Source organism: Ranitomeya variabilis, chromosome 7, assembly GCF_051348905.1.
Source record: "Ranitomeya variabilis isolate aRanVar5 chromosome 7, aRanVar5.hap1, whole genome shotgun sequence".
NCBI lineage: Eukaryota > Metazoa > Chordata > Amphibia > Anura > Dendrobatidae > Ranitomeya > Ranitomeya variabilis.
The window spans coordinates 182,429,108-182,455,849 of NC_135238.1; the positions used below are offsets into that span (position 1 = coordinate 182,429,108).

The 26,742-nt window shown below is 50.8% G+C and overlaps 1 protein-coding gene across 1 annotated transcript in view; it reads right to left on the reverse strand.

The window, feature by feature from the left end:
* Positions 1-306: 306 nt before the first annotated feature.
* Positions 307-26,742, reverse strand: part of LOC143784318 (germinal-center associated nuclear protein-like) — an 84,337-nt gene continuing 57,901 nt past the window's right edge. The window contains exons 7-13 of the mRNA XM_077272460.1: positions 24,973-25,241; positions 9,396-9,558; positions 9,144-9,304; positions 8,849-9,057; positions 1,627-1,725; positions 1,478-1,540; positions 307-592 (exon numbers count right to left, since the gene is read on the reverse strand). Of these exons, the coding sequence (XP_077128575.1) occupies positions 453-592; positions 1,478-1,540; positions 1,627-1,725; positions 8,849-9,057; positions 9,144-9,304; positions 9,396-9,558; positions 24,973-25,241 (1,104 nt within the window). The 3' untranslated portion in view covers positions 307-452. The remainder of the gene's footprint in view (positions 593-1,477; positions 1,541-1,626; positions 1,726-8,848; positions 9,058-9,143; positions 9,305-9,395; positions 9,559-24,972; positions 25,242-26,742) is intronic.

Here is a 26,742-nt window from a genome sequence, read left to right on the forward strand (position 1 = left end):
ACAGGTGCCATTACTACAGGTAATGAGTGGAGGAAAGAGGAGACTCTTAAAGAAGAAGTTACAGGTCTGTGAGAGCCAGAGATCTTGATTGTTTGTTTCTGACCAAATACTTATTTTCCACCATAATATGCAAATAAAATGATAAAAAAACAGACAATGTGATTTTCTGGATTTTTATTTCTCAGTTTGTCTCCCATAGTTGAGGTCTACCTATGATGTAAATTACAGACGCCTCTCATCTTTTTAAGTGGTGGAACTTGCACTATTGCTGACTGACTAAATACTTTTTTGCCCCACTGTATATTATGAGTGTGAGTGATGAAACATGTTTGTTGTTTTTAACAAAGCGTACACATCAGGGGATATAAACTGTAATTTTTTTTTATAAACAATATAAAGATAACAACAACCTAATAAACGTAAATAGTAAAAAACCATCAACAAAAAAAAAATTAATGGCTGCCGCTCTGCTGTTGTGCAGCCACAAAACGAGCCAGCATCACTCCGTGCTGTTTGACTTGCTCAGCCAGTGTCCCCTGTGTCGCCATCATCCTCCTGTGTGATGCCTGGAGGTCCTCTAATGTTGGGATTTCTATGGAGGGAATGGTAAAACTTAGTTTGTACTTGCATCTAAAGGCCCCGTCTCACATAGCAATTTACCAACGATCACGACCAGCGATACGACCTGGCCGTGTTCGTTGGTAAGCCGTTGTGTGGTCGCTGGGGAGCTGTCACACAGACAGCTCTCCAGCGACCAAAGATCAGGGAAACGACTTCAGCATCGTTGAAACTGTCTTCAACGATGACGAAGTCCCCCTGCAGCACCCGGATAACCAGGGTAAACATCGGGTTACTAAGCGCAGGGCCGCGCTTAGTAACCCGATGTTTACCATGGTTACCAAAAAAAACAAACAGTACATACTCGTCTTTCGGTGTCCGTCAGGTCCCTTGCCGTCTGCTTCCTGCTCTGACAGTGCCGCCGTACAGTGAGAGCAGAGCGCAGCGGTGACGTCACTGCTGTGCTGTGTTCTCACTGTATGGCGGCAGTCAGTCAGAGCATGAAGCAGACGGCAAGGGACCTGACGGACATCAGATGGTGAGTATGTACTGTTTGTTTTTTTTTACATTTACGCTGGTAACCAGGGTAAACATCGGGTTACTAAGCGCGGCCCTGCGCTTAGTAACCCGATGTTTACCCTGGTTACCAGTGAAGACATCGCTGGATCAGTGTCACACACACCGATTCAGTGATGTCAGCGGGACCTCAACGACCAAAAAAAGGTCCAGGCCATTCCGACACGACCAGCGATCTCACAGCAGGGGCCTGGTCGCTGCTACGTGTCACACATAGCGAGATCGCTACTGAGGTCACTGTTGCGTCACAAAACTTGTGACTCAGCAGCGATCTCGCTAGCGACCTCGCTATGTGAGACGGGGCCTTTAACTATCATGTACGTGTTTGTTATTTAACACTTACGGTTTCCGGGTAAATCGGGTGATGAAGAACTAAGGGACCACCCGGATCCTCTGGCATCACCGCCTAGGGAAAGATACAACACTTTATAGTACACGACAATCCTATCCTTTACGAGCTGTATGGACCTTTTTTTTAAGTGCAAGAATTACCGGGGGACAAGGCTTCACCCATGTCACGGAGTGATGCTGGTGACCCTGTTGTTGACGAGCCTGTCGTTGACTCCTGCTGGGGCTCTGGGTCAGCTGGGGCTGGAGAAAAAATAAATTATAACATTATTACATACCTGAGGTGCTGCACTGTAATTACTGTAGTAACAAATGTGCCGCCATATACTGGGCCGTATTTTGGGTCATATGATCAGGGGCCTCATTGTATGCAGGACTGTGCAGTGCCGGGTGTGCACGAGAAACACAGAGCGTAGCCGGGTGTGTCCGAGGCGTGTGGAGCCTAGCCGGGTGTGTACGAGGCGTGCCGAGCCGAGCCGGGTGTGTACGTACGAGGCGTGCGGAGCCGAGCATTATGTGCTGCCAATATACAAGATGGAGCACTGTGAGGTGTATACGTATATGTGTGTATACATGCCCCTAATTTTACAGCCGGGCGTGTACAAGGCGTGCCGAGCCGAGCCGGTACGTACGGGGCGTGCGGAGCCGAGCATTATGTGCTGCCAATATACAAGATGGAGCACTGTGAGGTGTATACGTATATGTGTGTATACATGCCCCTCATTTTGCAGCCAGGCGTGTAGAAGGCGTGCCGAGCCGAGCCGGTACGTACGGGGCGTGCGGAGCCGAGCATTGTGTGCTGCCAATATACAAGATGGAGCACTGTGGGGTGTATACGTATATGTGTGTATACATGCCCCTCATTTTACAACGGTGTGTCTGACGTTGGGTGCACGCCACCCAAAAACTGTTGGATCTGCCATGAATGTGCTGACAGTCTGTGCATACTCATCAACTGGGGAGGCAGCACAAAAATTGCCAAGGGCAGCAGAAACACTCAAAACGGTCGTGGCCATATGCTATGCTAACCTATCTTAACAACACTCACCACGATGTGGAAGGCTCTGTGACCGGATGCTGGCTAGGCGTTCACTGGACCTGTACTGCAGATCCGCCAGCTTCTTCCGGATCTGGGTACTGGAGCGCTGCACTCCAAATCTCTGTGCTAGGCCCCGACTGATCCTCCGCAGCACAGCCTGCTTATGGAGGACGGCATGTTCTTGGTGATTATGACACGCATAATCACAGGCATCTACCTCAGCTATTAGGTAACGCACTTCTGCGTCACCCCAAGGTGTTGCACGTCGCCTGGCCGCCATTTTGCCGCCACTGGGTAAAAGCAAGGCCGCAGCACTGTCCTTTAACACGCCCACAACGCATCAGCGCCGTAAACCACGCCCACGACGCATCAACGTCACCGCTACTGCGGCCTATATTGTAATCTCCAGGTCACACCGACGACGCTACTGCGTTCTAATTGTAACGCATAAGCAATATAGCGTCTCCGGTTGCACTGGAAGACTGGAGTGTTGGTGGGTTTATGTCTGGATATGTATGAATGTTTAGATAGGTATTTATATTTGTATGTCTGTGAGCAGCGTCGGACATGGGTGTGTCTGGGGCCCACCAGAGGAATGGACTCTAGGGGCCCACCCTACAGCTATATGCAAATATCTGTCATTATAGTGGAGCATCGGCTGTAAACTGGGATGTATAATTACGGTAGTTTACATTAATGTGGTTCTTGGTAAAACAAGTTATCACTGATCCATGGGCTCCACAGGATCCCCAGTGTGTCTCCAGCATTCTGCCCCAGTGTGTCTCCAGCATTCTGCCCCAGTGTGTCTCCAGCATTCTGCCCCAGTGTGTCTCCAGCATTCTGCCCCAGTGTGTCTCCAGCATTCTGCCCCAGTGTGTCTCCAGCAATCTGCCCCCAGTGGATGTCCAGCATTCTGCCCCCCCCCCAGTGTCCCCCACTGCCCCCCACTGCTCCGGGGGCCCCACGGCCGCCACCCTCCTTGAAGACGATACTCACCCTGCTGCCTGCTCCAGCGATGGTCTCGGCGTCTGCTCTGCACTGCATCTTCTTCCTGCTTGTGCGGTCATGTGATACTGATTAAAGTCATGAATATGCGCATATTCATGGCCTTAATGAAGCGGTACCACGTGACCGCACAAGCAGAAAGAAGATGCAGTGCAGAGCAGACGCCGAGACCATCGCTGGAGCAGGGTGAGTATCGTCTTCAAGGAGGGTGGGTGGGGGGTGGCCAGGGGGGCCCCCGGAGCAGTGGGGGCCCCTGGAGCAGTGGGGGCCCTGCCAGCAGGTGTCAGTGCCTGGGCCCACCGGAGGATCCTCCGGTTCTCCGGTGGGCCAGTCCGAGCCTGTCTGTGAGTATGTATGTGTATATGTAGGTATATGTGTAGATTTCAAAGTTGATGTATATGGATGTATATGTATAGATAGGAATACACATATGTATATACGGGTCCTTACTGCAGAAAGAATGAGAAACAAAGCTTTTGCAAAGTAAAACACACAGTTTATTAGACAAATCAGTACAATAAGTAAAACAGTGTATAAATGTCAGTAGTAGCCCACTATAAGTTCTGATGCTGCCAAGTAACAGCACCAGGACCGTTAAAATATTGGCTGTAGTTGTCTCGGCAGGTCTTCGCATCGTGGGTGTTTCTGCCAGGTCCCAATGGTTGAAGGCCTGCAATTGCGGGATTGTCTGCGCGCCATTCACCTAGCTGCACTTCCCCATTTACTAGGCCCACAGAGTCCACGAAGCCAGGTGGACTGTACGCCAAAGCATCGCGACGGCGAAGGAAGTTGTGAAGCACACAACAAGCCAAAACAACGGAGTCTATCGATTCAAGCTTCATGTTAATAGGCGTGTGGAAAACTCTGAAGCGATTAGCCATGATACCGAAGGCATTTTCTACAACCCGACGTGCCCTTGACAAGCGGTAATTGAAAATTCTTCTTTCCTCTGTTAGACTTTTTTGGGGGAACGGTTTGATAAGATTGGGATGAAGCGGGAAGGCCTCATCACTGACAAAAACAAAATTAAGGTTGCCTCTAGTCTCAGAGTTGGGGGGCAAGTGAAGGTCACAGTTGTTCAAACGCTCTCCAAAGAGTGTGTGCTCTAAAACACCACCATCGGAAACCCTTCCGTTCATGCCAACATCTACATTTATAAATTCGTAATTCGCGTTAACAAGGGCCATCAGGATGATGCTGAAATAGCCCTTATAATTATAGAAATAGGATCCGCTGTTAGGTGGTTGAGTGATCCGGACATGTTTCCCGTCCAAAGCCCCACCACAGTTAGGGAACTGCCAAAGCTGCTCAAAATCGGAGGCAATCTTTTTCCATTCCTCCTCCGTGTTGGGAAACTGCATGTAGCTACGTAGACTGTGGAAAATCGCATTACATGTCTCTGGAATTAGAACGCTGAGCAGGGGCCTTGAAATGGCTGAAGAAAAATGCAAGTCTTGTAGCGAGCGCCCGGTGGCCAGGAATCGCAGCGTGACTGCCAATCTTTCATCTGCCGGGATGGCAGCACGCATCGCTGTATCCTTCCGTTTAATCAGTGGAGTAATTCTTTCCAGTAAATGTTTGAAGGATTCCTCAGACATCCGCAGATAGTTGCGGAAATCATGAGGATTGTTATCCTGAAGCTCTCTTACAAGTTGCATGTGGGACAAATCAGATCTCTTCTGCAGCCACTCTCTGGTCCACATGCGACGCTTTCGTTTGGAACGCCTCTCTAGCATCCGTGCCTCATCTTGACGCCGAGCTTCCTCAACAAGCAGTGCAGCAAACACAACAGCACACTGCGCATTGTTCATGATGCTGAAAACTGAAACACATCAAATTATAAAAGATGAGAAAGTTATAAAAAAAATATATATATAAATAAATAAAATAATAAAAAAATAAATGCACTCCATTCCGTTACCATGCATGGCAGAAAACATGCTGTATGGGTGTGCACGCAGAAGACACCCCAAAAATGGCAGCCTGTGTAAAAAGTATATGTACACAGATAGCAGCCAAGCCCTCACTCCCTCCCTCCAGAGCAATAATAGCAGGTAATTAGTAGGTGCCCTTTAAAAATTTAGGAAATGAAAACGCATTTGAGACCCCAAATGATACTTACCGTGCACAAAGTATAGATATCCGAAAAACCGTTGAAGAATACAAACGAATAGAAGTCGCAGGCCGGAGAACTCTACAACGATCTGCAATCCACCACGCGCTCAGGAACAAAGGACAGAAGAGCTATCGTGTCATCTCATATGGCAAGGCCGCAAACCAATCAGAACGCAGTAGCGACCACCAATCGGAACTGAATGGGCGCGGAAAAGGCACCGCAAATGCACGCCTATTGTCGGTGTGTGAGTCGTCATCGAGGTCGTTGGTAAGGTGCCAAACACTGCGATGTGTGCTACCCAGCGGGACCTCAACGACCAAAAAAAGGTCCAGGCCATTCCGACACGACCAGCGATCTCACAGCAGGGGCCTGGTCGCTGCTAGGTGTCACACATAGCGAGATCGCTACTGAGGTCGCTGTTGCGTCACAAAACTTGTGACTCAGCAGCGATCTCGCTAGCGATCTCGCTATGTGAGACGGGGCCTTAAGAACACACTTTATTCACAGAACACAAAATATAACACACAGTTACAGGGGCGGGTCAATAGAAAAACAGCCCAGACATTCATTACAATAGCTGCAGGGGGTCGGAGCCTGCCAATATTTACTGTGGGAATTACAGAGGTGAAGGTGGGGGAGGTCAGAAGGAAAATATCTTGTCCAGGGGCACAGCCTGTGGACTGATGTATTTCACATGGAAACCACTATATATACATACACTGCATAACATATTATTGGTGCTGGGGGGTTCTGTAACAATGCTAAACTGGTTTATGAAGCAATAAACCTTTGAACTTTTGTTGGAACCTGCCTCCTAAGTGTCAGCCGTCGCAGCTGAGTGAGTGAAACCCCTACAAGGCGTTCCCAGTAACCTCCCTGATGTAACAGTAAAGTACTGTTGTTAAGTATACGGTGGGTACTGTTGTGAACTCTGTTCTCAAACTCCCTCCTGTGGTCAGGAATGGTACTTCTGTGAGTTCGGTCCGTGGACTCCCTCTGGTGGCTGAAATTGGAGCTGCTGGTCTTGAAGTTGCTCCCTCAGCTGCATCGTTTAAGACTGGGCTGGTTCCTCTATTTAACTCCGCTCAGATCGTTACTTGATGCCAGCTGTCAATGTATCAGTATTGGTTCAGATCTCTCTTGGATCTCCTGATGTCCTGTCTACTTCAGCAGAAGCTAAGTCCCTGCTAAGCTCATTTGTTGTTCATTTGTGTGCTGAATATATTTCTTAGTACCTGCTAAGTTTCTGTCCAGCTGGCTATCATGATATTGTTTCGCTAGCTGGAAGCTCTGGGTTGCAGAGTGGCACCACCGCACCGTGAGTCGGTGCGGGGGTCTTTTTGCTCACTCCGCGTGGCTTTTTGTAGTTTTTGTGCTGACCGCAAAGATCCCTTTGTCTATCTTCTGCCTATTTAGTAAGTCTGGCCTCCTTTGCTGAAACCGGTTTCATTCCTGTGTTTGTGCCTTCCTCTTAACTCACAGTCAATATATGTGGGGGTCTGCCCTTTTCCTTTGGGGAATTTCTCTGAGGCAAGGTGAGGCTTTATTTCTCTTTATGGGTAGTTACCTCTCAGGCTGTGAAGAGTCGTCTAGGCAGAGTCAGGCACGATCCACGGCTAATTCTAGTGTGTGTGATAATAGGATCAGGGTTGCGGTCAGCAGAGCTCCCACTTCCCAGAGCTCGTCCTATTTTTGCAGTTTGACTATCAGGTCATTCCAGGTGCTCCTAACCACCAGGTCCATAACAGGGTACCTGAGCTGGGTTACCCTGAGGTAGAAGGGAACCAGAGGGAGAGCGCTACAAAAAAGTGCTCACAGTGAGAGAGGACAATACTCCCCCAACATATGGATGGGCAAACCGACGCGTTTCAGCAAGCAGCTGAAAGCACACTTTCCCTGAGAAATCTGAGATTTTGTCCAATGCCCAGCTAAAGAAAAAAAAAAAGTTACCGTACCTCCTATGAGAGAAGGTTAAAAAAAAGATCTTCTTGGATATTTGGTTCAAGATATGAGACAAACGTATCAGCGAAAAGCAATCAGTTATTTTTCTGGCCATCAGGCACCTAAGGGGAGACATCTTTAGGTCAGAAGTCAGTGAATGGAGAGGTACAGAAGGTCCTACTGCAAGGAGATGCAGTAGTCAGGCCATGGTGCTACTGACTAGACTGGACCGTAGAAACCTTGCTGAACCAAGCGGAAGTAACAACAGGAGTCCCTCACCATAAAGATCATATTGGAGACAGCATCAAAGCAACTTATATAGTGTGTCACTGAGGGACCAAACTTCAGATAGAGGCAAGATGGTGGCTCTAGAGGACTACTGTGGTACCAAATTACTGAGAAGAAAGACATCATCAGACCCTTTGGAGGACTGCATGTGCCTAACTGATTTCTTTTATTTTTGTTTTGTTCTGTTTTTTTTTTTTTTTTTTGTTTTTTTTTTTTACAGAATAATCATAGTGTCTATATGGGAAGCTCACTTGGATGGCAAGCGCTCCAGAGACTCAACCCAGTATGGAAGAGTCTAATACTGGTACTTGAGGCTTGAGCTATAGATACGACCAAGTCAGTGGGGCTCAATTCTCAAGAGGGGCTATAAAGGCTCTGAAAAAGGCTAGGTTATAGGCACCACAACAAGAGAGGGCTTGGCTAACCACATTGTAAATGATTTTCACTGTGAGAGCAAACAAAAGAGGGATCATAGAGAACAAAATGATGGAAAAAGGAGGTGATGGACTAATGATACTCACCTGTCTGACATCTTCGGCTGCCCACAGGGTCACTCCCTACCTGACCTCATAAATTTAGTGGGGTCACGTGAACTCCGCAGAAGCTGCTATGGGAGATGAGCGTCAAGCAAAAAACAGCACCCTCTAGTTCATGCTGAGGACTCCCTGCACGTTCGAAAATTGTGGGCGTCATTCATACCACTTGCAAAGAAGAAAAAAAGGAAAAATACAAAGACAAAAAAAGCAGCAAGCACAATGCAGGCCATGTCTGCCTCCTACGGACACTAGGCTAAAACGGAGGTGCCTAGCTTTATAGCACACCTGTAAAAGTGAACACTTTTTTGTTCTGCCTAGTGTCAGCCTTCTAGTGGCATGTGCAGTGTCCCCAATGCTATTAATGGGATACACCAACTTGTTAACGCAGACTGAGAAGCAGGAAACAAAATTTAATTTATTCTAAAGTTCTTTTTTACTTACCTGTTGGTTCATAAATGCTACAACTTCCAGTATATTTATTCTGGGCATCAAAGCTGCAAACCGGCATATGCAGAGAAAACTGTGGGAGTGGAGCTCCATTCACAACTTCCCCTACAGACTTTTGCCTCTTAGAACTGATATATGAGCTCCTCTTTGGATGAAAAGGAATCAATGGCTCAACAAATGCAGCGCGATTCAGCTCTACAAAACTTTCAGGAGGAAAAAAAAACACAGTAAGTATTAAAGACAATTAATACTGTACATTCCAAAGATTGCCACTCTAAGGTCCACTTACCCTTCTCTAACACTTAAGCCATATGATGTAAGAAAATCTGTTGCTTCCTCGGTATCATGGAAAAAGAGAAGACGAACCATGTTTTCTAGAGGAAATAAGGTGGGTCTCTGATAGCTGATTGTGTAAGCTACATTCAAGGCACGCAAAGCATCTCTTCGTACCTGCGAGAGACACAGGGTAAGGCATTAAACTGCACCAAGAAATTAAATAAAAAATGCAAAGCCTTGATCAAATCCAGAAAACATCTATTACCTGTGGGAAATAGCAATGTAGTATGCAACTGTTAAGGTAAGATGCAGAACGGACAAGCTTGAAGAACCGGACAAAGTTGGTGCTATTTAGTGCAGCAAACATTTGGATGGCATACTTCACTTCTTCTGTGTTACGAACAGACTCCGGAACCTGTTGCACTTCTCTGAATAGAATAAAATAAAATAAATGTATTCACTTGGGGCATTGTCACAGTATTTCTAAATAAGATGTGTTCCACAAGTAAGAATAGTCAAAATAAATAAATAAATAAATAAATAAATAAATAAATAAATGGTAAAACAAGGTAATCATTTTTGGAACATGATTTCCAATGAGCTTTAACTTTCACTCCACCACGTTTTTCTAAGGACCACCACTGTGGCTCCAGCCAGCGCTTTCCTGCAAGCCACAGCTATGGCGCCCCCATCCAGTGCATTATAATAAGCAACAGAATTGTTCAGTTTCGCACATCGCAATTAGCCTTAGCATCACTTTGTGTGGCCCCAAGGGCTATGCTCTACCCATTGTATTCCTATAGATTACAGCTATCAGCAGAAAACAGCCAATGCATGATGATCCGCTTAGGTGGAACGCGTTGAGGCGTTTTGTTCATCTCTTTCTGATAAGGATCGGTTCTCACTCTCTGCCCTTATGTTTATTATAGTGCTTTGGAACAAAGCACTATACTGTTATTCCACCGTGGTAAACTTCTTCTTATTATAGTGCTTTGGAACAAAGCACTATACTGTTATTCCATCGTGGTAAACTTCTTCTTATTATTATTATAGTGCTTTGGAACAAAGCACTATACTGTTATTCCACCGTGGTAAACTTCTTATTATTATTATAGTGCTTTGGAACAAAGCACTATACTGTTATTCCACCGTGGTAAACTTCTTCTTATTCTTATTATTCAGTCCGCACGTAATGCGGCCCGAACCGCTAAACTCACAGACTCCAGTGAGGTGTCATTTCGAAGCCAGCGTCCCCAAGAGGTGTGCTAAGTATTTTTCGTGCCGATCGGATTTGTAGTTTTTGCGCAATTTGTGTTTGAAAAAAGTCTTTCAATGCGTTTCAATAGGGAAATTGTCCCATACGTTTATAATGGGCTGGTTTCTGAGGCAATTTCTAAAAATAACTGCCACCTGGCTGATTAGCTCATTGATATGCGCAGTCAGACACAGTTACTATGCCAACGCCTATGAACTCTACATCAGCTCACAAGTTTTGTCAGATAATATCAGCTCTTAAAGTGACAGTACAGCACAATTCCAAACCACTATCTGTAGTCTTATGATTATTAGATGGAGGCCCGATTCTAACTCATCGGGTATTCTAGAATATGCATGTCCACGTAGTATATTGCACAGCCACGCAGTATAAAGCGCAGAGCCGCGCAGTACACAGCGCAGAGCCGCGCAGTATAGAGCGCAGAGCCGCGCAGTACACAGCGCAGAGCCGCGCAGTACAAAGCGCAGAGTCGCGCAGTATAAAGCGCAGAGCCGCGCAGTACACAGCGCAGAGCCGCGCAGTACACAGCGCAGAGCCGCGTAGTACACAGCGCAGAGCCGCGCAGTACACAGCGCAGAGCCGCGCAGTACACAGCGCAGAGCCGTACAGTACAAAGCGCAGAGTCGCGCAGTATAAAGCGCAGAGCCGCGCAGTACACAGCGCAGAGCCGCGCAGTACACAGCGCAGAGCCGCACAGTACACAGCGCAGAGCCGCGCAGTATAAAGCGGAGAGCCGCGCAGTACACAGCGCAGAGCCGCGCAGTACACAGCGCAGAGCCGCACAGTACACAGCGCAGAGCCGCGCAGTATAAAGCGGAGAGCCGCGCAGTACACAGCGCAGAGCCGTGCAGTATAAAGCGCAGAGCCGCGCAGTACACAGCGCAGAGCCGCGCAGTACACAGCGCAGAGCCGCGCAGTACACAGCGCAGAGCCGCGCAGTACACAGCGCAGAGCCGCGCAGTATACAGCGCAGAGCCGCGCAGTACACAGCGCAGAGCCACCCAGTATACAGCGCAGAGCCGCGCAGTATACAGCGCAGAGCCGCGCAGTACACAGCGTAGAGCCACGCAGTATACAGCGCAGAGCCGCGCAGTATACAGCGCAGAGCCGCGTAGTATACAGCGCAGAGCCCCGCAGTATACAGTGCAGAGCCCCGCAGTATACAGCGCAGAGCCGTGCAGTACACAGTGCAGAGCCGCGCAGTACACAGCGCAGAGCCGCGCAGTATACAGCGCAGACACGCGCAGTACACAGCACGGACACGCGCAGTACACAGCGCAGAGCCGCGCAGTACACAGCGCAGAGCCGCGTAGTATACAGCGAAGAGCCGCGCAGTATATAGCGCAGAGCAGCGCAGAGCCGCGTAGTATACAGCGCAGAGCCGCGTAGTATACAGCGCAGAGCCACGCAGTATACAGCGCAGAGCCACGCAGTATACAGCGCAGAGCCACGTAGTTATACTGCCCAGTCACGTAGTATATTGTCCAGTCACATAGTATACTGCATATCCCTGTTAAAAAAAAAAAAAGAATTAAAATAAAAAAGTTACATACTCACCTCCTGGAGCGGCCGGTATCTGATGGTTGTTGCACCTCCTAGAGTGGCCGGTACACGATGCTTGTTGCACCTGGAGTGGCCGGTACCCGATGCTTGTTGCGCGCTCCGGTCCCAAGAGTGCATTGCGGTCTCACGAGATGATGACGTAGCGGTGTTGTGAGACAGAAAGACGGAAGTGCCCTTAGACAATTATATAGTAGATTACCCCGCTCACCAAATCGGACCCAGAGTGACCCCGCCCACCAAATCGGACCCAGAGTGACCCCGCCCACCAAATCGGACCCAGAGTGGCTCCGCCCACCAAATCGAACCCAGAGTGACCCCTTCCACCAAATCAGACCCAGAGTGACCCCTTCCACCAAATCGGACCCAGAGTGACCCCTTCCACCAAATCGGACCCAGAGTGACCCCACCCACCAAATCGGACCATGAGGTGCCCAGCCCACCAAATCAGACCCTGAGGTGCCCAGCCCACCAAATCGGACCGAGTGACCCCACCCACCAAATTGGTCCCTAAGGCGCCCCGCCCACCAAATCGGACCCAGAGTGGCTCCGCCCACCGAATCGGACCCAGAGTGGCCGCGCCCACAGAATCGGACCAAAAGTGACCCCGCCCACCGAATCGGACCTAGATTTACCCTGCCCACAAAATCAGACCCAGATTGACCCAACCCACCAAATCGGACCGCCTGAGGGGCACCCAAGTGTGAAAGTCTTGCAGGGGCAGCCCGGGCACCATTCCAAAGCACTATCCGTAGTTCCTTCAGGAAATACCCATCTAGTTATTATAGTGCTTTGGAACAAAGCATTATACTGTTATTCCACCGTGGTAAACTTCTTATTCTTATTATTCAGTCCGCACGTAATGCGGCCCGAACCGCTAAACTCACAGACTCCAGTGAGGTGTCATTTCGAAGCCAGCGTCCCCAAGAGGTGTGCTAAGTATTTTTCGTGCCGATCGGATTTGTAGTTTTTGCGCAATTTGTGTTTGAAAAAAGTCTTTCAATGCGTTTCAATGGAGAAATTTTCCTATACGTTTATAATGGGCTGGTTTCTGAGGCAATTTCTAAAAATAACTGCCACCTGGCTGATTAGCTCATTGATATGCGCAGTCAGACACAGTTACTATGCCAACGCCTATGAAATCTACATCAGCTCACCAGGTCACAAGTTTTGTCAGATAATATCAGCTCTTAAAGTGACAGTACAGCACAATTCCAAACCACTATCCGTAGTCTTATGATTATTAGACTGTGGCCCGATTCTAACTCATCGGGTATTCTAGAATATGCATGTCCACGTAGTATATTGCACAGCCACGCAGTATACAGTGCAGAGCCGTGCAGTACACAGCGCAGAGCCGCGCAGTACACAGCGCAGAGCCGCGCAGTACACAGCGCAGACCCGTGCAGTACACAGCGCAGAGCCGCGCAGTATACAGCGCAGAGCCGCGCAGTACACAGCGCAGAGCCGCGCAGTACACAGCGCAGAGCCGCGCAGTACACAGCGCAGAGCCGCGCAGTACACAGCGCAGAGCCGCGCAGTATAAAGCGCAGAGCCACGCAGTACACAGCGCAGAGCCGCGCAGTACACAGCGCAGAGCCGTGCAGTACACAGCGCAGAGCCGCGCAGTATAAAGCGCAGAGCCGTGCAGTACACAGCGCAGAGCCGCGCAGTACACAGCGCAGAGCCGCGCAGTACACAGCGCAGAGCCGCGCAGTATAAAGCGCAGAGCCGCACAGTACACAGCGCAGAGCCGTGCAGTACACAGCGCAGAGCCGTGCAGTACACAGCGCAGAGCCGCGCAGTATACAGCGCAGAGCCGTGCAGTACACAGCGCAGAGCCGCGCAGTACACAGCGCAGAGCCGCGCAGTACACAGCGCAGAGCCGCGCAGTACACAGCGCAGAGCCATGCAGTACACAGCGCAAAGCCGCGCAGTATAAAGCGCAGAGCCGCGCAGTACACAGCGCAGAGCCGCGCAGTACACAGCGCAGAGCCGCGCAGTATAAAGCGGAGAGCCGCGCAGTACACAGCGCAGAGCCGAGCAGTACACAGCGCAGAGCCGCGCAGTAGACAGCGCAGAGCCGCGCAGTACAGAGCGCAGAGCCGCACAGTATAAAGCGCAGAGCCGCGCAGTACACAGCGCAGAGCCGTGCAGTACACAGCGCAGAGCCGCGCAGTATAAAGCGCAGAGCCGTGCAGTACACAGCGCAGAGCCGCGCAGTACACAGCGCAGAGCCGCGCAGTACACAGCGCAAAGCCGCGCAGTACAAAGCGCAGAGCCGCGCAGTACACAGCGCAGAGCCACGCAGTACACAGCGCAGAGCCGCGCAGTACACAGCGCAGAGCCGCGCAGTACACAGCGCAGAGCCGCGCAGTACACAGCGGAGAGCTGCGCAGTACACAGCGCAGAGCCGAGCAGTACACAGCGCAGAGCCGAGCAGTACACAGCGCAGAGCCGCGCAGTACACAGCGCAGAGCCGCGCAGTACACAGCGCAGAGCCGCGCAGTATACAGCGCAGAGCCGCGCAGTACACAGCGCAGAGCCGCGCAGTACAGAGCGCAGAGCCGCACAGTATAAAGCGCAGAGCCGCACAGTATAAAGCGCAGAGCCGCGCAGTACACAGCGCAGAGCCGCGCAGTACACAGCGCAGAGCCGCGCAGTACACAGTGCAGAGCCGCACAGTACACAGCACAGAGCCGCGCAGTACACAGCGCAGAGCCACCCAGTATACAGCGCAGAGCCGCGCAGTACGCAGCGTAGAGCCACGCAGTATGCAGCGCAGAGCCGCGCAGTATGCAGCGCTGAGCCGCGTAGTATACAGTGCAGAGCCGCGCAGTACACAGCGCAGAGCCGCGCAGTATACAGCGCAGACACGCACAGTACACAGCACGGACACGCGCAGTACACAGCGCAGAGCCGCGCAGTACACAGCGCAGAGCCGCGTAGTATACAGCGAAGAGCCACGCAGTATATAGCGCAGAGCCGCGCAGTACAAAGCGCAGAGCTGCGCAGTATACAGCGCAGAGCCGCGCAGTATACAGCGCAGAGCCGCGCAGTATACAGCGCAGAACGCGCAGTACACAGTGCAGAGCCGCGCAGTACACAGCGCAGAGCCGTGCAGTACACAGCACAGAGCCGCGCAGTACACAGCGCAGAGCCGCGCAGTACACAGCGCAGAGCCACGCAGTATACAGCGCAGAGCCGCGTAGTATACAGCGCAGAGCCGCGTAGTATACAGCGCAGAGCCACGCAGTATACAGCACAGAGCGACGCAGTATACAGCGCAGAGCCACGTAGTTATACTGCCCAGTCACGTAGTATATTGTCCAGTCACATAGTATACTGCATATCCCTGTTAAAAAAAAAAAAGAATTAAAATAAAAAAGTTACATACTCACCTCCTGGAGCGGCCGGTATCTGATGGTTGTTGCACCTCCTAGAGCGGCCGGTACACGATGCTTGTTGCACCTGGAGTGGCCGGTACCCGATGCTTGTTGCGCGCTCCGGTCCCAAGAGTGCATTGCGGTCTCACGAGATGATGACGTAGCGGTGTTGTGAGACAGAAAGACGGAAGTGCCCTTAGACAATTAGATAGTAGATTACCCCGCTCACCAATTCGGAACCCGAGAGGCCCGGCCCACCAAATCGGACCCAGAGTGACCCCGCCCCCTAAATCAGACCCAGAGTGACCCCGCCCACCAAATCGGACCCAGAGTGGCTCCGCCCACCAAATCGGACCCAGAGTGACCCCTTCCACCAAATCGGACCCAGAGTGACCCCTTCCACCAAATCAGGCCCAGAGTGACCCCGCCCACCAAATCGGACCCAGAGTGACCCCACCCACCAAATCGGACCCTGAGGTGCCCAGCCCACCAAATCAGACCCTGAGGTGCCCAGCCCACCAAATCGGACCGAGTGACCCCACCCACCAAATTGGTCCCTAAGGTGCCCCGCCCACCGAATCGGACCCAGAGTGGCCGCGCCCACAGAATCGGACCAAAAGTGACCCCGCCCACCGAATCGGACCTAGATTTACCCCGCCCACAAAATCAGACCCAGATTGACCCAACCCACCAAATCGGACCGCCTGAGGGGCACCCAAGTGTCAAAGTCTTGCAGGGGCAGCCCGGGCACCATTCCAAAGCACTATCTGTAGTTCCTTCAGGAAATACCCATCTAGTTATTATTATTCAGTCCGCACGTAATGCGGCCCGAACCGCTTCACTCACAGACTCCAGTGAGGTGTCATTTCGAAGCCAGCGTTCCTGAGAGGTGTGCTAAGTATTTTAATAATTTGTGTTTGAAAAAAGTGTTTCAATGCATTTCAATAGAGAAATTTTCCAATACGTTTATAATGGGCCTGATTTCTGAGGCAATTTCTAAAAATAACTGCCACCTGGCTGATTAGCTCATTGATATGCGCAGTCAGACACAGTTACTATGCCAACGCCTATGAACTCTACATCAGCTCACCAGCTCACAAGTTTTGTCAGATAATATCAGCTCTTAAAGTGACAGTACAGCACAATTACAAAACACTATCTGTAGTCTTATGATTATTAGACTGTGGCCCGATTCTAACTCATCGGGTATTCTAGAATATGCATGTCCACGTAGTATATTGCACAGCCACGCAGTATACAGTGCAGAGCCGCGCAGTATACAGCGCAGAGCCGCGCAGTACACAGCGCAGAGCCGCGCAGTACACAGCGCAGAGCCGCGCAGTATAAAGCGCAGAGCCGTGCAGTACACAGCGCAGAGCCGCGCAGTATACCGCGCAGTACACAGCGCAGAGCCGCGCAGTACACAGCGCAGAGCCGCGCAGTACACAGCGCAGAGCCGCGCAGTACACAGCGCAGAGCCGCGCAGAGCTGCGCAGTACACAGCGCAGAGCCGTGCAGTACACAGCGCAGAGCCGCGCAGTACACAGCGCAGAGCCGCGCAGTACAGAGCGCAGAGCCGCACAGTATAAAGAGCAGAGCCGTGCAGTATACCGCGCAGAGCCGCGCAGTACACAGTGCAGAGCGGCGCAGTACACAGCGCAGAGCGGCGCAGTGCAAAGCGCAGAGCCGCACAGTATACAGCGCAGAGCCGCGCAGTACACAGCGCAGAGCCGCGCAGTACACAGCGCAGAGCCGCGCAGTACACAGCGCAGAGCCGCACAGTACACAGCGCAGAGCCGCGCAGTATATAGTGCAGAGCCGCGCAGTATACAGCGCAGAGCCGCGCAGTACACAGCGCAGAGCCGCGCAGTACACAGCGCAGAGCCGCGCAGTACACAGCGCAGAGCCGCGCAGTATAAAGCGCAGAGCCGTGCAGTACACAGCGCAGAGCCGCGCAGTATACCGCGCAGAGCCGCGCAGTACACAGCGCAGAGCCGCGCAGTACACAGCGCAGAGCCGCGCAGTACACAGCGCAGAGCCGCGCAGTACACAGCGCAGAGCCGCGCAGTATACAGCGCAGAGCCGCGTAGTATACAGCGCAGAGCCGCGTAGTATACAGCGCAGAGCCACGCAGTATACAGCGCAGAGCCACGCAGTATACAGCGCAGAGCCACGTAGTTATACTGCCCAGTCACGTAGTATATTGTCCAGTCACATAGTATACTGCATATCCCTGTTAAAAAAAAAAAAAAGAATTAAAATAAAAAAGTTACATACTCACCTCCTGGAGCGGCCGGTATCTGATGGTTGTTGCACCTCCTAGAGCGGCCGGTACACGATGCTTGTTGCACCTGGAGTGGCCGGTACCCGATGCTTGTTGCGCGCTCCGGTCCCAAGAGTGCATTGCGGTCTCACGAGATGATGACGTAGCGGTGTTGTGAGACAGAAAGACGGAAGTGCCCTTAGACAATTATATAGTAGATTACCCCGCTCACCAATTCGGAACCCGAGGGGCCCGGCCCACCAAATCGGACCCCGAGGGGCCCGGCCCACCAAATCGGACCCAGAGTGACCCCGCCCACCAAATCGGACCCAGAGTGACCCCGCCCACCAAATCGGACCCAGAGTGGCGCCGCCCGCCAAATCGGACCCAGAGTGGCGCCGCCCGCCAAATCGGACCCAGAGTGGCGCCGCCCGCCAAATCGGACCCAGAGTGGCGCCGCCCGCCAAATCGGACCCAGAGTGGCGCCGCCCGCCAAATCGGACCCAGAGTGGCGCCGCCCGCCAAATCGGACCCAGAGTGGCGCCGCCCGCCAAGTCGGACCCAGAGTGGCGCCGCCCGCCAAATCGGACCCGGAGTGGCGCCGCCCGCCAAATCGGACCCGGAGTGGCACCACCCGCCAAATCGGACCCGGAGTGGCGCCGCCCGCCAAATCGGACACGGAGTGGCGCCGCCCGCCAAATCGGACCCGGAGTGGCGCCGCCCGCCAAATCGGACCCGGAGTGGCGCCGCCCGCCAAATCGGACCCGGAGTGGCGCCGCCCGCCAAATCGGACCCGGAGTGGCGCCGCCCGCCAAATCGGACCCGGGTGGCCCCGCCCGCCAAATCGGACCCAGGGTGGCGCCGCCCGCCAAATCGGACCCGGAGTGGCGCCGCCCGCCAAATCGGACCCAAAGTGGCGCCGCACGCCAAATCGGACCCAGAGTGGCGCCGCCCGCCAAATCGGACCCAGAGTGGCGCCGCCCGCCAAATCGGACCCAGAGTGGCGCCGCCCGCCAAATCGGACCCAGAGTGACGCCGCCCGCCAAATCGGACCCAGAGTGGCGCCGCCCGCCAAATCGGACCCAGAGTGGCGCCGCCCGCCAAATCGGACCCAGAGTGGCGCCGCCCGCCAAATCGGACCCAGAGTGGCGCCGCCCGCCAAATCGGACCCAGAGTGGCGCCGAACGCCAAATCGGACCCAGAGTGGCGCCGCCCGCCAAATCGGACCCAGAGTGGCGCCTCCCGCCAAATCGGACCCAGAGTGGCGCCGCCCGCCAAATCGGACCCAGAGTGGCGCCGCCCGCCAAATCGGACCCAGTGTGGCGCCGCCCGCCAAATCGGACCCAGAGTGGCCCCGCCCGCCAAATCGAACCCAGAGTGGCGCCGCCCGCCAAATCGGACCCAGAGTGGCGCCGCCCGCCAAATCGGACCCAGAGTGGCGCCGCCCGCCAAATCGGACCCAGAGTGGCGCCGCCCGCCAAATCGGACCCAGAGTGGCGCCGGCCGCCAAATCGGACCCAGAGTGGCGCCGCCCGCCAAAGTCGGACCCAGTGTGGCGCCGCCCGCCAAATCGGACCCAGTGTGGCGCCGCCCGCCAAATCGGACCCAGAGTGGCGCCGCCCGCCAAATCGGACCCAGAGTGGCGCCGCCCGCCAAATCGGACCCAGAGTGGCGCCGCCCGCCAAATCGGACCCAGAGTGGCGCCGCCCGCCAAATCGGACCCAGAGTGGCGCCGCCCGCCAAATCGGACCCAGAGTGGCGCCGCCCGCCAAATCGGACCCAGAGTGGCGCCGCCCACCAAATCGGACCCAGAGTGGCGCCGCCCGCCAAATCCGACCCAGAGTGGCGCCGCCCGCCAAATCCGACCCAGAGTGACCCGGGCCACCAACTCGGACCCAGAGTGACCCGGGCCACCAAATCGGACCCAGAGTGACCCAGGCCACCAAATCGGACCCAGAGTGACCCGGGCCACCAAATCGGACCCAGAGTGACCCGGGCCACCAAATCGGACCCAGAGTGACCCGGGCCACCAACTCGGACCCAGAGTGACCCGGGCCACCAAATCGGACCCAGAGTGACCCGGGCCACCAAATCGGACCCAGAGTGACCCGGGCCACCAAATCGGACCCAGAGTGACCCGGGCCACCAAATCGGACCCAGAGTGACCCCGCCCACCAAATCGGACCCAGAGTGACCCGGCCCACCAAATCGGACCCAGAGTGACCCGGACCACCAAATCGGACCCAGAGTGACCCGGCCCACCAAATCGGACCCAGAGTGACCCGGGCCACCAAATCGGACCCAGAGTGACCCGGGCCACCAAATTGGACCCAGAGTGACCCGGGCCACTAAATCGGACCCAGAGTGGCCTCAACCCTGAGGGGCTACAACTACCAAACCAGCGCCTGAGGGGCACCCAAGTGTGAAAGTCTTGCAGGGGCAGCCCGGGCACCATTCCAAAGCACTATCTGTAGTTCCTTCAGGAAATACCTATCTAGTTATGATTGTAATGCAGTCTTCGGCTGAAGGTTGTAGTAACTTATTGCTGTGATTTTCTGTCCTACCTACTGGGTATTTGTACATTGCGGTGGTTTACCCATCTGACTATTATCATCATCAATATATGAAGAGGGCATTCTAGGGTAAGCCATCGGTTAGTGGGGGCGCCACATCCGCTGTACAGTAGGGCGCCAACCCCCACAGTCAGGCAGGATTTATATGAATAGGGTTCAGAATTAGTGAGATGTCTGTTGAGCACGAGCACTTTTTGGTTTTGCACTCACTGTTTTAGTCCGTGTCTCTCACCCTGCCACAAGGAGCCCCATATGTGCAATATATATTTATACTCATTTGCTCCTTTATTCTGTCTACATCTTTCTTGTTGGATTCAAATGACAGTGAGCATGAGACACTGTGCTCAGGGCATATAGTAGGAGTAATAGGGTCAGCCGCCGACGAGTGGGGGCGCCAATATCGTTTTTGTGTTTAGGGTGCCAACCTTCGCTGTCAGGCAGAGCTTGCTATAGTATCCCTGTTCCGGGTCTGGGTAGAGAGCACGGTTGTGTGTTATACGTGGTTATCTGTTGTAGTTGTGTCATGGTTTTAATCCAATTTAAATAAAACTTTATGTTTTAAATCTACTTCATCAATAAGGAATTAAGGTTATTTGCTTTGATAAATCCACAATCCCCATACATTAGGCTGATGGATCTCTTGCCCTGATCTACCGGTCGAGCCAGGATTGTGATCCAAATACTGTCCGTGTTTGGCGGAAGTGTTAAACCTTACAGTGACATCTGAAAACTTTTTTAAAGCCCCAAATGCAACTTCCCCATAATAACAGTGACTGCCGCACACCCTTCCAACCCCTACCCCTTCTATAAACAACAAAGACAGCTGCAGACCCATGAAAAACCCTCAATAATGGCAGTGACACCGGTTCACTGTATAACCAGAAGAGTTTTTCCTCTTGCATAAATAGGAGCTAGCCGAATTACCTTCCATTTCAAATTTCAGCCAGATGGCTAGTTCACAGGCTGGGTGGTAACCCAGACCGCCCATAGTGCAGAAGTCTCATGTGTAATAATACACATGCGACTTTTTTTCCATTTAAAGGAGTTGTCTTATTCGATACCTATAATTCCTAATAAACATCCATTTACACTGTGTTCCAAATTATTATGCACAAAGAGTTTAGGAGTGATAAGGTTAGAATTTTTTTGTTTGTCATTTAAACTCATTGATGGTGATGTGTGTCAGGGCTCTTTATATCACTGAAAGCAATTGCAGATACCTGTGCACATTAGTTTGGCAGGTGTATCCAAATAAAGGCAAGACTATTTAAGAAGGCTAATGTCAGGACTCTGAACATTTTTTACCTTTTGTGCATTACTGCCCTTTTCCAACATGGCGTCTTTGGTCTCATGTGCACTTGTCTTCCTGCTATAAAACTCCACCCCAGCCTTCAGTCTGTGCTAGATTATTCTGCTTTGCATCCAGCTCCTGATTACTCCCTGGCCTTGCACCTGCACCTGTGAACCTGTGTTGGAGATCCTGCCACTCTGCTCCGAGTTCCTGCTGCATACACCAGTGTTCAGTAATCCTCCTTCATCTGCTGCTCGTGTTACTTCCATCTGCATTTGCTGGACATGTAAGCTGTTTCTGCTCTGCAAAACCTGAGACTATTAACCAGGCCTCCCTGGTTGAGCTAAGATATGATTTGAACTGCCTAATAGCATATCTATCTGTGTCTGGACTAAGTCAAGGATCTATTCGTGTCAAGTTTCCTCAAGAATAACTGTGCTGTTATGATCCGGTGACTTTGGAGCCGCATGAACTTTTCTCTGGAGTAGGTGGAAACTGTACTGACCGCAAAACCTGAACTAACACCACAACTAGAAGTAGCCGTGGGGTGTGCCTAACAAACCCTAGACACCTCGACACAGCCGGAGGACTAAATACCCCTATAGATGGAAATAGGAATACTACCTTGCCTCAGAGTAGAACCCCAAAGGATAGGCAGGCCCCCACGAATATTGACTGTGAGTAGGAGAGGAAAGACACACACAGACAGAAAACAGGATTCAGCAAAAGAGGCCACTCTAGCTAAATAGGGAAAGATAGGACAGAATACTAAGCGGTCAGTATTACAACCCTTCCAAAAATATCCACAGCAGATAATACAAAAAGTTCCACAATCTAACTAAAGACATGGAATGTATATCCGCCACTCCAGAGAATCCAACAAGACTGAGAAAATACGGACACAGTCTAAGCTGGAGAAAAAAACAATGAATGGCACATAATTATTAAGCACACCGCATGTGTGCCACAGAAACAAAACCAGACACTTATCTTTGCTAATTTGGCAGTAAGGCAGAAGGAGCCAAACAAGGACCAAAACCTTCCAACAACCATGGACAACTGGCAAGGACTAATGAATCCTGCACGCCTAAATACCCCCAGTCAGAACTGCAATCAGCAGATACACCTGACCAGGACTGCAACCCAGGGACAACTGCATTACCACCTACAACCACCGGAGGGAGCCCAAAAGCAGAATTCACAACACTGTGCTTCATAGACTTTCTGTTTGTTTACATCTACCTCTGAAGTTTCCTATTGACTGCTAAGCTGCGTTTATTATTTGCACCAAGTGTTGTGGACTTGAGTTTCTCTCTGCACCTGCTTGAATCACCGTGTGATAATATAAACTTTACCACTTATAAAACTGTGTCCTTTTGTCTTGTTCCACGCAAAGAGTCTCCTGAATTATCCCCTATAATTATTACAGCTGTTCCACATTATTGAGCAGCCTACATTTTTTGAAGAAAAAGGATGTGTCGGCTGCTAAGAAGCAACAAATTGTGGAGTATTTAGGTCAAGGCATAACTACAATCAACATTGCCAAGACACTTCATCGTGATCATCGCACAATCAAGTAGTATGTAGCTGATTCCCAGCACACAGGTGTGCGTGCTGATAAGGAAAAATTGAGGACTCTTTCCAACAGCCAATTGTGTAAGGTTAAAAGAGCAGCTGCAAAAATGCCTTGTCATAGCAGCAGACAAGTTTTTGAAGCTGCTGGTGCCTCCAACATCACCAGAACAACAAGATGCAGGGTCCTTCAGAGGTTTGCAGCTGTGCGTAAGCCATCCCGTCGACCACCTCTATCCACTGCACACAAGCAGAAACGGCTCCAGTGGGCCAAACGATACATGAAGACTGACTTCCAAACTGTTTTGTTCACCGATGAGTGCCGTGCAACGCTCGATGGTCCAGATGGATGGAGTGGAGGATGGCTGGTTGATGGACACTCCATGAAAACACGACTAAGGCGCCAACAAGGAGGAGGTGGAGTAATGTTCTGGGCTGGAATCATGGGGAGAGATTGTCGGCCCCTTTATGATCCCTGAAGGGGTAAAGATGAACACCATAATCTATGTGGAGTTTCTAAAACAACACTTCCTGCCATGGTTCAAGAGGAAGAAGCGTGCTTTCCGCAGATCATTTTCATGCATGATAATGAACCGTCTCATGCTGCAAAAAACACATCTGCATCTCTGGCTGTATTGGCATAAAAGAGGACAATCTTATGGTGTGGCCACCATCTTCCCCTGACCTCAACCCCATTGAGAACCTCTTGAGCATCATCAAAAGGAGTGTCTATGATGGCGGGAGGCAGTTCACATCTAAGCAACAGCTCTGGGAGGGTATTCTGTCCACATGCAAAACAATTGAAGCAGAAAACATCCAAAAACTGACAAATTCAATGGACGCGAGAGTTCAGGAGCTTGTTTCGAACAAGGGGTCCTATGTGCAAATGTAACATCACCTAGAATAAAGTTTTCACTTGAAAACTGTTTGATTTCATTTTGTAATAAGCTGATATAATGCTTAAAACTTCACAGCTGACCATTTTTTTGTTCAAAATAAAAAAAAGTTGAAAACTCTGCTGTGCATAATAATTTGGAACATGCAATTTGAGTGTATATTTTTTTAAAAAATATGCAGTTTTCATATGCAGTTAGTTCCAAAACATTGCAATTATACTAGAATAGTAGATGACTTGAAAATAACAATGACTGCAATTCAGATAGGTAATTTAGAGAAAATGAGGAAATATTATTTGCATAAAAATTTGGAACACAGTGTATGCCCTAACCACTTTTGTCATTTGCATCAGTATAAAATTACCCACTGTTCTCCCTATCCTGCTAATCCTTCTATTTTTTTATTTCTTTACGTCTTGCGACATTTCATTTTAGGGAACATGAAGTAGGACATTATCAGGAGGCAGCACTGCTATCAGTTACCACAGCTTCTGTCACCGCTGTTCCTTGATGATGTTCTGTTTCAGGAGGGATGTGACTGAGAAGTGACTGCAGTTTCAGTAGTTGCCAGACTTTTGTCCCTGCCATCTGAATCTTTAGTCTCCGCCGCCACAATCTCTGGTTCTGACACCAGCACCTCTTCGAAAAGGGACGTCATCTGAGGGAGGTGATAGAAGCAGGGCGAGTGACAGCATCATTATGGAGCAGCGTTGGTGTCACTCACCCTGCTTCTATCACCGCTCCCTGATGATGTCTCATTTTAGGGAAATAGATGGCAGTGTCAGAAGCTGCGTTGACCGAAGATGGCTGTGAAGGAATTGTGGTGTCAGCCACTGATGATGCAGCCGGTGACTGAAATTGCTGTCACTTCTCTAACACCCTCCCAGAAACAGGCAGTCATCAGGAGGCGGTGGTGACAGTAACTGTAGTAAGTGACCACAGCGCCGCCTCCAGATGACGTGTAATGTAAAGAAACAATCCAAAATGGACTCTGGTCTATCTTTAAAAGGGAAATAAGATTGTACCTGAGAATATCTCCCTTGTTGAGTCTGAGTAGAATACTGTAGCCCCTAAACTCGGGCTCACGAGGACAGGTCTCGCCACGATTTTGTAGGTCCTGGTACATTTTATTTAGGCTGTGTAAACACTTTATCAAATTCTTATTATTTATTTTTGAATCAAATGAGGACATTGGCTCCTCACAAAGCTGATACGCACAGTGAATGTGAAAACGAGCGCACTTCTCCATCAAAGACACAGTGAACTTATCACACAAGTCCTGCTGTGTAATATCCTAAGAAAAAAACAAAAAGAGAAAAAACCCTATAAACTTATTATAAAACATAAGGCATTAGTAACCTTTGTTACCCTGCATTTCCATCCTCAATCCTCCCCTTTTAGGCTGGAGGGGGAAAAAAAACAAAAAACATCTTTCACGGTTTCCCTCCATCTGTCATTCCTTGTACAATTTCTCAATCTATGTAGTTTTCTACGTGTTTACTTTCTTAAAGGGGTTGTCTGGCCTTAGGCTACAAGTCCGCAGTCACGCTATGTGACAGCAGGCTTGTGAATCCTCACATCACACACACTGCGCACTGTGAAGATTTTCCTGCATGCATTGGAGAAACCTAGATGGGCAAATTTGCAGTCACGTGACCGCCCGCTCTTGCTTATAGCACCGGAGAAACCTCAGCGCGATGCGTTCGCTGTAAAAACTCTGAAGCCTGCAGTCACTTGGGGTAACTGCAGGCTTTCTTCTCAAACCTGGACAACCCTTTTAACAGTCTGAAGCAAAGGTAGACAGGGATTTTTGTGTAATCACAGTAAAATCCTTTTCTCCGAGCCACTCATTGGGGGACACAGGACCATGGGTGTATGCTGCTGCTGCTGTTGCTAGGAGGCTGACACTAAGTGAATATAATAAAATTAGCTCCTCCTCTACAGTATACACCTACCACTGGCTCCTGCTCAAACCAGTTCAGCGACAAAGCAGTAGGAGATAAAAATCATCAAATACAGATACAGCATGTCAAACCAAAGAACAAACAGCCATCAGGCCAATAGGGTGGGTGCTGTGTCCCCTAATGAGTGGCTCGGGAGAAAAGGATTTTACGGTGCGTACACAAAAATCCCCATTTCTCCTTCGCTTTGTTGGGGGACACAGGACCATGGGACGTCCCAAAGCAGTCCCTGGGTGGGAACCGACAGGACGGACAACCTCACGCACTAACAGCATAGAGATGCATTGCCACCATCTGAAAGATCCGTCTTCCCAGACTCGCATCTGCTGAAGGCTAAGTGTGAATGTTGTAGTGCTTTGAGAGGGTTTGCAGACTGGATCGTCGATGCCTGGTGCCGAATGGTCCAGGAAACATCCACCAAACGAATGAAGTGTGCCCTAATCCCACTGGAATAGGCTTTCCTCTGACGCAGTAAGACTCCAGAATAGTCAAGCATATCCACCTGGCTATTGTGGATTTGTGCACGGCTAGTCTCTTCCTGTGAATCTCAGGAAGAATGAATAAGGCATCCGTCTTGCGGAAGAACTCCGTTCGGGAGATGTATCTACTGAGAGCCCTCATGAGATCTAGAGAATCGAGAGCCTTCTCAAAACGGCGTTTTGGTGTCAGTCAAAAAAGAGGGCAGAACAATGTCCTCGTTAAGGAAAAAGAGACCACCTTGGGTAAAAAAGGACGGGAACCACAGGGAACCACCCTGTTCTGATGAAAAAATAAGAAAAAGGAACTCGACCAGAAGAGCGGCTAGCTACGATCTCCGCCTGATCGAAGTTGCAA